Source organism: Lycium barbarum, chromosome 1 (assembly GCF_019175385.1).
Source record: "Lycium barbarum isolate Lr01 chromosome 1, ASM1917538v2, whole genome shotgun sequence".
NCBI lineage: Eukaryota > Viridiplantae > Streptophyta > Magnoliopsida > Solanales > Solanaceae > Lycium > Lycium barbarum.
This window is the reverse complement of record NC_083337.1, coordinates 8,670,881-8,682,955: the sequence shown is the minus strand read 5'-3', so window position 1 is coordinate 8,682,955 and position 12,075 is coordinate 8,670,881. Positions and strand designations below refer to the sequence as shown.

General features: G+C 32.5%; 1 protein-coding gene across 4 annotated transcripts; it reads right to left on the bottom strand.

Annotated features, from left to right (window-relative positions):
* Positions 1 to 1,738: 1,738 nt before the first annotated feature.
* On the bottom strand, positions 1,739 to 11,195 carry LOC132631075 (F-box protein At5g18160-like). 4 transcript variants are annotated; one of them, XM_060346698.1, is made up of 2 exons: positions 10,917 to 11,195; positions 1,739 to 3,150 (listed from the first exon to the last, which is right to left on the bottom strand). In XM_060346698.1, exon 2 carries the CDS (start codon positions 3,088 to 3,090, stop codon positions 1,831 to 1,833), a length of 1,260 nt encoding a protein of 419 aa, XP_060202681.1. In that variant the 5' UTR covers positions 3,091 to 3,150; positions 10,917 to 11,195; the 3' UTR covers positions 1,739 to 1,830. The 4 variants fall into 4 exon arrangements, with proteins under 4 accessions (XP_060202681.1, XP_060202676.1, XP_060202663.1 ...); XM_060346693.1 differs by having other exon boundaries at positions 1,739 to 3,143; XM_060346680.1 differs by having other exon boundaries at positions 1,739 to 3,127.
* Positions 11,196 to 12,075: the final 880 nt, after the last annotated feature.

Here is a 12,075-nt window from a genome sequence, read left to right as displayed (position 1 = left end):
CTTGATGACCCGTGTGAAGGCAAGCAAGGCCATTTATAACGGGGGTAATATCCTTATAACCAAAATAAGGCAAACGCGCTCGATGAATGAACACTTCATTCTTCCCATTTAGGGACGCGTAATAGAGGCCCTTCAAGCGAGAATAGTCGGGCAAAAGATGGATGAGCATACCACCGCAAGGCCTATGAGCATTCATGAATTCAGGTTGACAGATCATTGAAGACCAAGATGTCGATACACACTTAAATCTGTCCAAGGCCTTGATGGGTAGCCGAGTTAGCACTTCGAACGCAATATCAGAATGAATTTCTTTAGCGTTTACTGAACTGCACCTGGTAATCTTCTTCATCTTCTTCCTTTTCGAGATGTCAGAAGGGATTTCTCTCTTGATAGTAATTTAATCATCTTCTTCTCTTTCAAGATGTCAGAAGGGATTTCTTTCTTGATAGTAGTTTTATTCATCTTCTTTGTGACTTGCGTATGCATATGCTTTGTCATCTCCCCTTTTAATGGAAGCAAACCCTTTGATAGATTCCTAACCCAAGCAGAAACTGAAACCTTGTCAGACTAGGAAGGCATTATGTATGGCGATAAATATGGCCTTGTTTAGTACTTATCAAAATATATAGAAGAGTGTGTGTTTGTGTGTGTATATATATATATATATATATATATATATGGGGTCTTGCTTAGCAGGTATAGCTACTGAAAGAGATTAAATCTATTCCTAAACCAACCAGAAATTGAAACCTCACCTCAGCAGACTAGGAAGACATTACTTCTCCCAGTAAATATGGATTAGACTAGCTGGCATTAAAAAAATAATCATATTTATACTTTCACTATCAACTTAAGGAAAGAAACAGAAAGGGTAATTTTTTTGAACAATTGACAATCCCCTCAAACCACCTCCAATATTTATTTATTTTAATTATTATTATTTCCCCCTCATATATGCAATGTTTATTTTGTCCTTGACTATTTTAATTCCCCATCTACGTAATACTTTTTTACATTATATATAGTATTTTATTTTTTTCGTTGGTGTGTTTTACTAGTAAAACTTAGATTTTGTTATACATTATCATAAATGTTAACTTAAGTTCATTAATATTGTAAGTCGAATAATACTTTTATGCATTTGTTATTAAATCTACTGCTATCTTTTATGATTGTGCCCACGTTGTGGATTTTACTGGGTATGTTGTTGTATTTTTGACGGTTTTTAGTTTAATATCACATGAATTAAGTACGCATATGTCTCTCTCTGTTGCGCATAAATAGCACTTTTCATTTTGCTAGCAATTCTTTAACTAGATGCTTAAGTTGAGGCTGAAGGAAGCAGAAGATCTAATAATTTTTTAATTCTTAATACCGAAGAGCTCAAGGTAGAGCTTGTTGATTAACCAATACACCACCCGATAATTGCTAATTCAATACCAAACAAATCTATATCTCAATACCAAACAAATCTATATCTTATCGGTTGGCTAGCGGAATACATTTAAAAACCGATGACCGTTAAACACAATTTCGAACCGCTAAACATAATTATCCGTCCGATAAGCAACCCTAAATTATATTATTTCGGCAAGAAATTTGAGTCACAAAACCATGTGACTAAAAAATAGTATATTGTAATGTCAAAGGGCCAACTAATATTCACAAACATTTCCATCTTAATTGGCAGACACCGTATTAAAACATAAAAGATGCAAAAGAACATTAGATTTCAGTGTATAGAGCCATCAGACATCTCCACAATAAGTAATAATTAATCATTTGATTACAGTGCACAACGCCATCAGACATCTCCACAATAAGTAAAAATTAAACATTCTTTCTTAACCCGATCAAATCATTCTGTGGGGTTATCTTCTCCATAAGAAAAGTTATGTGAGTACTACATAAACTTATCGAGTCTAGTAAGTTGGGATGATCAACCATCAATTTTGTAAATTTCTTGTTGACGGGATCATAAACATAAAACGGGTTCGTTTGGCCATAGTCACTTGAACCGCAAAGCAATAACTCACCGGAAGAAAGATTCCCAACAGGCTTGACCTCATGAAAGTATCTAAGGAGTTCATCAGGAAAGTCTATATTGTGCTTGCTCCATATAGAGTTTTGATGATCTTCTAACGCCCAAATTTCCAAAACCGTGTCAAACTGTGTCTTCTTAACACGTGCTACGGCTAGGCGCCCTTCAAATTGACCAAATAGTATGAAACTGCACTCAAATATTAAGAATACATGTGAGGGCACGCGTGGTAGGTTGAAAATTGTGAAATGCTCTTGGTGGACATCAAAGGCAAGAAGATATTGTTTCCCATTCTCGTGGAAGTTCGGAGTTCTAAACTTGCAATAGATTATACCATTCACAAAGTAACTTTGATCAGTAACAGTGGAAAACCAAGGCAAACCTTCCTGAGCGATCTCTCTCCATCTCCATGCCGATCTTGAACTTGTCTCAAGAGTGAGGATCTCGTAGACTAGTCGATTGGCAACTGTACTACTCACTTTAAGCAATTTGTACATATTATCCACAGTATCAAAACCGAGAGCATACCAAACACTAAGCCCTTCACCGTGTAAACTTGAGGAGGGAAGCTCCATAAGTTCAAGAGTAGATAAATTAAAAAGTGAAACTTGATGACCCGTGTAAAGGCAAGCAAGGCCATTTATAACGGGAGTAATATCCTTATAACCAAAATAAGGCAAACGCACTCGATGAACGAACACTTCATTCCTCCCATTTAGGGACGCGTAATAGAGGCCCTTCACGCGAGAATAGTCGGGCAAAAGATGGATGAGTATACCACCGCAAGGCCTATGAGCTTTCATGAATTCAGGTTGACGGATCATTGAACACCAAGATGTCGATACACACTTAAATATGTCCAAGGTCTTGATGGGTAGCCGAGTTAGCTCTTCGAACGCAATATCAGCATGAATTTCTTTAGCGTTTACTGAACTGCACCTAGTAATCTTCTTCATCTTCTTCCTTTTCGAGATGTCAGAAGGGATTTCTCTCTTGGTAGTAATTTTATTCATCTTCTTTGTGACTTGCGTATGCATATGCTTTGTCATCTCCCCTTTTAATGGAAGCAAACCCTCTAATAGATTCCTAACCCAAGCAGAAACTGAAACCTTGTCAGACTAGGAAGGCAGATAAATATGGTCTTGTTTAGTACTTATCAAAATATATAGAAGAGTATGTGTTTGTGTGTGTGTGTGTGTATATATATATATATATATATATATATATATGGGGTCTTGCTTAGCAGGTATAGCTACTGAAAGAGATTAAATCTATTCCTAAACCAACCAGAAATTGAAACCTCAGCAGACTAGGAAGACATTACTTCTCCCAGTAAATATGGATTATACTAGCTGGCATTAAAAAAATAATCATATTTATACTTTCACTATCAACTTAAGGAAAGAAACAGAAAGGGTAATTTTTTTGAACAATTGACAATCCCCTCAAACCACCTCCAATATTTATTTATTTTAATTATACTTTTATGGTTGCTAGATTAATATCACATGAATTAAGTACGCATATATCTCTCTTAGTTGCGTGTAGGTATAATACATATTCAAGTTCCTCTCTCTCTCTCATTCTCTTATATGCACATAAATTTCTGAGTTTCAATTGTCATCAATTAAATAATTTCTAAATTGTACTCCATTCAGTTTTACCTGTTCACTATGGACTTTGCACACTCCTTAAAAAATAATAAATGAAATGCACATTTTATCATGCTTCTCATATTAATTGGTGCATGACTTCTTAAAGGATTTGGAAAATAAATTCGAAGGAGTAATTAATGCTAAGGGTAAAACAAAAGAAATAAATTGTTTCTCTTGATATGCAAAAGTAGACAAGTAAAAATGAAAATCTATTTTTAGAATAGTGTAAAAGTAAAAGTGAACGGAGGTAGTAGTTTATCATTCATTTAATGTATAATTATTAATCTTTTAGAAATATCTTTTAACAAAATCTACCTCTAGTTTAATAATTATTTTCTATATTAACTGCATGAGTATATTATCGTAAGGTTTGTTCCGAAAGCCACCTAGTAACTGGAATTGGTGTAATTACTAAGGCAGAAATTACACAGTATTGCAATTACGAAGACCTGTTTGTTTGTCATAACGTAATTAAAGTGTAATCACTAGCGTATGGTTTTGGCTGCAAGAATATAATTACACAATTTGATTAGATTTTAAAAGTAAGAAATTAATTATCAAAAGTAAAAGTTAATATTTGACAAATATATACATTTATAAATGATATTAAGTTAGGTATTTAAGATACATATCGTTTCTTAAAATTTATTGATTAATAAACATATATTTGTAACTAATATTGTAAAAAAATAATTGATATATATTTCTCAAATTAATAATAGTTTACTTTAATTAATCATAAAAACAAAAAGCATACTTTTTATAAGAGTCATGGACGGCATGTCTGAGAAATTAATAATTATAACTATAATGTCATAATATTATTCAAAAGTTTGACATAAAACAATCTATCAATTCTAATTGAAAAGGAACAGCATATAATGTGAAATAACAAGTCAATACTACTGAAGCAAATAATTTGAAATCGAAAATATAACACAAATTCAAGATCTTTTTTTATTTTTATTACATAATACTCTCATGTCAAATTCCAATATAACATTAAATAAGTTAAAACATAACTTAAGTAGATATAATTCAAAAGAAAAAGAAAACATAAGTTTATAACCTCATTTCAACAAAGAAATTTTACTTTAATGTCATCACTCGCTATATGCCAAGTTGTTAATGAATCCTTTTTTTTCTAATATTAGGAGATATACATAGTTTCAAAAAGTAGAATAATAATGCAGTTACGCTAAATGAAGAAAACAAAGAAAAAGTAATTAAGAAATAGAAAAATACGCGCAATTACATGAAATCACAAGTAGTAAAAGTTGGAAAATGAGAAAAAAGAATATGAAAAGTAAATAATGTAAAAAGAAAAATATATTTTAAAATTTAAAACAATTTTAAAAGTAAAACTAAAAAGAAGTTAAATGATAGAAATAAAAAAGAAATTAAAATAAAAACAAAAAAGAAAGAAATTAAGAAATAACCGTGTAATTCCGCCTAATTCTCAACACCCTCCCCCCTTTTAGAATTGACAAACATGTCAAACTGTTTAATTACATCCAATTCCAATTACCTTGGTGGCTTTCCAAACAGTCCTGTAAAATTCTCACCCCTTTTTATCAATTTGTAGATCGAGTTTTAGTCTTGATCACTATTCATCTATCTATATTTATATAATATCTAATGAAACTAGGATATCCCTTATCAAAAGACATTATGGAAATTCATGTGCCAAAAAAAATTCACTAGGTTCGTCAATCTTTCTCTCTGTCAATTTATGATTACACCAACCATCCCTTTTGGCTTTATTTTGTTAATGATTTATTAATTTTATTTATACATGCTCTCACTTTTGCCTTTTAAATTTCTCAATATGTATTTCAGATGTATAAAATTAGTTGTAGCTTGATTATTAATTTTTTTTTTCTTATTTGACATACGTAAGAACTAATATTTAGAAGATAAAGATTGAGTAATATCTTTAATTTATGTAAATTTCTTCCTATGTATTATCTCAGCATATTATGGTGATATTTTTTTTTTCTATTAACCCTCAAGTCAGTTAATTGAAAATATCACATTCATCAGGTTTTGGTGGAATTCAATAATATGAGAATAATTTAATAAGACAATTATATTTTGAGGACTTTTATGGGGTACAATTTCCCAATTTGCCGAGTTAGTTAAATATCCTCAACCTGCTTCATTTTCAGTAGAAGGTGGAAAATAAGAAATAAAGTCGGAACTTCGTTTTTTCACTAGAATTTGCACTTTTTGTAAGTTAATAAGTGTTCTTTAAGTTACGCCATATTCTTATAAATTTATATTAAAATTTAAAAGTGGCTAAACTACACGTGCTCAGTAAACTACTGAATTACAAATTTCTTGTTTTTGCAAACACTGGTTGTTTCTAACTGTTGCCCAGCGCTCAACATTGACCCTAGTACGGGATGATAATAGTTTAGCTCAAGATAAAATTTTGGTACAATTATTTTTATGTTAATAATAGTTTACCTAATACGGCTGATATTGCAGTGTTAGTTCAAGATTGTAATATAAGTCCAATTATAAGACAGCAATGCAAGAAAAAATTCAAACAATATCTTTTCCGCATTCTGCATATTTTTCAAATTGTTGTTGTGTTAAATCCTTGTACGAAATTATCTACTGCACAAGAATTTACAGAAATATGTTACGACTTTTCGAAATGCAAGAGTTTGAACAACCAGTTTGGGAACTTCTAAGGCTAACATAATAACAAACACTACTAAATTGTATGATTATAATCAACAATTACTTGAAAATGCTACACCAAATATTCCAAACCCTACTTATGCAGTGACGGATCCAGAATTTTCACTCAGAGTGTTCGGAAAGAACAACAGAAGCTAAATATAAAAAATAATGGTGTCACTGGGAATTGAACCTAGGACGCTAGAGACAAATTTAAACACCCTAGACCGTTTGAGCTAACCTTTTGCATTTATTCAGAAAATTCAAAAATTAATATATGTATATAAACACAGAAAATTTAACCTATATATAGAACACCCTCCCCACCATCTAAATCCGGCCTCACTACAAAAAAGTATAGAAATGGCAATAAAAAATTTAATATTTAGCAACAACTTAGTTTTATTGTTGGCAAATGAACTTTTTTGTTGCCAAACAATTTAATTTTGTTGGCATAGTATTGATTATTATTGCAAAAAATACTTTTTGCAACAAAAAAAAGTCATTGCCCGTCATTGCAATAACAGCCATTGGAAAAAGTTAATGCAACATTTTTTTTTAATTACTAAAAGTACTTTTTGCAACAATAATCAATCTATGACAACAAAAAAAAATGTTGCCAAATATCTTTTGTCTTGTAGTGCCTCTACTTATGCTTCAACTCCTAAAAGAAGCAGATGTTTTAAGCCTTAATGTTTGGAGTATAATCACATATACGCCACGTTGTAGTACTAGCTTAAACTAGCTTCAAGTTTATTTAATGCACAGCCCGTGGAGAATTATGATAATGATAATGATTTTGGCAATTTGCACTGGTGGAAAAGAAAAGTTCTCAAAATAAATTCTGATTCTTAAAAAAATGGCGCAAAATGTGATAAATGTTTCAACTACAACCATAGCGTCACAGTGTGTTTTTAGCCAAGGAAGGATGCAACTCGAAGACCACAAACCCTCAGGGGTCGTTTGATTGGAAACAAGTTATTCCAAAATTACTTATGCTGCGATTAGTTATTTCATCCTTTCACAGGAATAAAATAACACTACAATCTTAGGATAACTAATCCCGGGATTAGTTTGTACCGTAAGTTTATCCCAACAAAACATGGAATAAACTCATTTCAAATTTAATCCAAAGATTATGTATCCCTTATCCATCGTAGCAAACAAGCCCTCAATGTAAGATGAAAGTTTAAAAAATGCAATCTTGTTCAGATATTCAACTAGAGCTAAGAAAAAAAGTTCAGCATGCAAGAATAACCAGAAGAGGACGCAACTTATGAAGAGATCATGTCAATTGGATCTGACCAAAGAAGCGAAAGCAATGATGAAACACCGATTCCAACAACTCCTCCTCAAATCAACATTGAAGAAACAAAGAGACAGTATATGTCAACATGTAATCTCAGTTTTCAGAAAAAATGTACTTTGAAATTTTTCTGTTTTCTAATTAGTTCATTGAAGTAGAAACTTTGTTGTAATGTGCAAAGTTTAAGAGCCCGTTTGGATTGGCTTATAAGTGGTCAAACCAGCTTATAAACTGTTTTTTGATTTTTTAGGTGTTTGGCAAAGCAGCTTATAAGCTAAAAATTTGCTTAGAATAAGCCAAAAAAATAAGTTGGGGTGGCCCAACTTATTTTTTTTTGGCTTATAAGCTGTTTTTTGGTCAAACCAGCTTGTAAGCCTCTTTTTTTAAGCTAAACCAGACGGGCTCTAAAATTCAAAATACAAACTTGCAATTTACAAATTGTATTAGAAATGAGGAAAAGACATAAAAACACACTCAAACTATAGCGAAATTGTTTTAGCATAACATGTTGTGCACGCGCTGCCACCTATATATTTTACTATTTCTTTTTCATTTTTTATTTCTATTCTAGATCTTTACCCTTTTCCTTTTTCCTTATTTTTCCGATATATTCCTTTTTCTTTGCATTTTCTTTTCCTTGACCCTTCCCCTCTAATTCCATCTTCCATAGTTGTGTCCTATTCGTTCCTGTCCTCTATTCTTCATTCTCTTGCCAATACAACATTTGTATTCTTCAATAACTTTCTATTCTAAAACACCCAAAATAGAACAAAAATACAAAACAAAAAAAAACAAAGAAAATTTTCTGGTGAGTTTACAAAACTATCTCTCATTAATTTAACTCATATATCTTCAAATATAACTACAAGTGTACACCCATCTTCTCCTCTTTCTTATTTTAGTTTAACTATATTTATAAGAAAAGAAAAGGAAAAAAAAAAACAGAACAGGTGCACTAAGCTCCCGCTACGCGCGAGGTCTGGGGAAGGGCCGGACCACAAGAATCTATTGTATATTGATTAAAAACCTTAATATATATCTTTATTTTATATTCTAAATTTTAAATCAATAGAATAAACACTGAATTAAAATCTTCCATAAAAAAGATTTGAATTCATTTACCTATTTATATGATACTAATTGTAAGTGAACCTTAATTTTAAAAAAATAAATCTATAATTTGACACTCATATGGACGTAGAGCATCTATGAAGCTTAGAACTGTTCTCCAAAAGCTGTTTTTTTAATGTTTTTCGTTTTCCTTGGATAACAACTAGAAGAGTACAAGGGTAGAAGCTTGATCAATTTTGAAATAAACAGCAAGCTGTGATGTAGCTTGGTTGTGTACTCAACTGTTACTTGGTGATTGATATAAAAGATTAGTTACCACAAATTAAGGATATGTATGATGGCGCTAAGACAAGAGTAAAAACAGTGGAAGGAGACTCAGAACATTTTCCGATCGTGATGGGATTGCAGCATGTTTCGGCCCTCCTGTTTTTGTTCGTCCTAATTATAGATGAATTGACGCAGCATATTCAGAGGGAAGTGACATAGTATATGTTATTCGCAGATAATATAGTATTGATTGACGAGACGCAAGAGGAGTTAATGAGAGGCTGGAAGTTTGGAGACGGATTCTTAAGTCTAAAGGTTTTAGATTACGCAGAACTAAGACTGAGTATCTGAAGTGCAAGTTCAGTGACATAGCGCATGAGGTGGAGGTGAAGATTGATAAACAAGCTATACCCAGGAAGGGAAATATCAAGTACTTTGGGTCCATAATGCAATGTAATAAAGTGATTGACGAGGATGTTGCGCATCGTATTGGAGCAGAGTAGGTGAAGTGGAGGCTGCTTCTGGGGTTTTGGTTGATAAGAATGTGTCATCAAGGCTTAAAGATAAATTTTATAGAGCGGTTGTTAGAACTACTTTGTTTTTATGGGGTAGAGTGTTGGTCAATCAAGAACGCACATGTTCAGAAGATGAAGGTATATAAGATGGGGATACTCAGATGGATGGGTGGTCAAACTAGGAGAAATATGGGCAAGGACAAGGAGAGAGTGTTCGCCGTGGAGGACAAGACGAGAGAAGCGAGACTGAGATGATTCAAACACGTGAAGAGAAGGTGTGTGTAAGTACCAGTGAAGAGGTGCGGGAGGTTGGCCATAATGAGTGTAAGGAGAGGTAGAGGTAGTTCGAAGAAGAACTGCATGGAGGTGATTCGACAGGATATGACACACTTTCAAATTATCGAGGACATGACCCTAGATAAGAAAGTTTGAAGGTCAAGAATCAACGTAGAAAGTTAGTAGGTAGCCGAGTGTTGTAGAAACTTTATATTGTAGCGCCTTTATGTGGGAGAAACAGGGGGCTAGTCTCCTCTTATCCTCTCTCTGTATTAGTAGTAATACTATTCAGTACTTGCGTAGTATCTTTTACTTTGTTTTTCTTTGTTCCCTGTTGCTTTATTTGTTGAGCTTATCTTACCACTTTGTTGCTAATATTTTTCAGTTTAACTTGTTTTTGGTACTGCGTCATTGAGTCGAGGTCTATCAAAAGCCTCTCTACCCCCACAAAGGTAGGCATAATATCTATGTACATCCTACCCTCCTCAAATTTCACTTATGGGATTACACTGGATATGTTTTTGTTGTTTTACTAGTTACCAAAAGAAAACTATTGTTTTAAGAATTAATTCATTCAAACATTTCTTTAAATGGACAAATAAAAAGACTTGATTAAAAAAAGAGTCAAATTGAAAAATAAAATCATCATACACATGTAAAAAAGAATGAAAGAAGGAAAGTCAGAATCATAGTTGTACTAAGAAGATAAAATTTTAATTTTCTCACTCATTTGCCCAACAACCTCAAGCAACCCAAAAAATAATTGAAAACTTTTATCAGTAATAAAATTGGAATTATATATTGATATAATAATAGCAAAGCTTTTGGGGGCCTTTAACGCATAGGCTTTCAGATCTTATCCTTGAACAAACCTACCACTGTAGTATAACGCGTTTGATTATTTTGATTGATTTAGATATTCCCTATATTCAGAAAAGGGAAATTTCTTACTAGTTAAAGTTCTTTATAAAATTTATCAAATAAGTCAGCTGTCCACTCTGCATCCGTTAAACTGAATTTAAAATGACCATAAACGTCCAGATCCAGAAAAAGAAAGATCAATGGAGAAAAATCAGCAGAAAGCACAATAACATTACCTATAATCAGCAAAGATATTGAGATCCAGAGGAAGAAAGCTCCACCAGTTTAAGAGGAAGATTCATCTCCCATATAAGGAGTTTGCCAATTGGAGTACTTTTGTCCTTTTTCCATTAATTTTGGGAATTGGTAGAGTCCCAAAGAGAGAAGAATTGGGGTGTGAGAATTACAGAGAGAGGTGAATTAGGGTGAGAGAGAAAAGTTTAGAAGAGAGAAGGAGAAAACAAAAGGACACACAAAAACTAATAATTTATAGAGGATTTTTGTTTGGGGTAAAAAAAAATGAGAGAAACGGATATAAACGGTATCTTAACTATGAGAGCAGGTTTAAAATAGTTTCTTAACTATGTACGGTTTTGGTCCTTTAAGTTTCCCACATGTTAATAAAAATGATTCCTTAATTATGAGAGTTGGTTAAAAATAGTCCCTTATATATGCACTTAATAATTTTAATCCTTTAAGTTCGCTGAAAGTTAACGCTTTTGGTCTCTTACAAAATGTTCATCGAACTCTATTTGTTCAATTTGACGAGAACTATGAAACAAAAAAATAACGAGAACTCACATTTAGAGGTACACATTACTAAAGAAAAGACCAAATACCTCGGGACAAACCCAATGGACATTAGTCCGTTATAGGGGAAAAAACAAGTAAAAAACCAACACACTTAATAATGTCAGAAAATAGTGTCTCGGGACACAAAAATCAATGGACTCTGTCGATTAAAATCGAGGGAGTCCATCGGCTAAGTAAAATACACTAGACTTTAGAAATAAATTAGAAATAGTAGAAACTACAAAGTCACTACTAAAAACAAGCGGAAAACGATAGATGGAAACCGATGGATAAACTCAAGGGATACTCTTTTTTATTTTTATTTTAATTTTTCTTGTTATTTACGAAAATCAATAGACGTCCGTCGGATATTTTTTAAAGAAAAATGCGCGGAAACTATTTTTTAAAAAAGAATCACTACAATGGCAGTATTTATTTTTTATACTGGGTTTTCAATAAAAACGAGTCTAGTGTACTTTACTTAGCTGATGGACTCCGTCGGTTTTAATCGACCGAGTCTGTTGGTGTTTGTGTTCCGAGACACTATATTCTGACATTGTCAAGTCTGTAAGTTTGTCATTAGTTTTTCCCTATAAGGACTGA

Excerpts from the sequence above, each read along its gene's own strand:
- LOC132631075 (XM_060346698.1), bottom strand. The coding sequence starts at position 3,090 with ATGACAAAGCATATGCATACGCAAGTCACAAAGAAGATGAATAAAATT.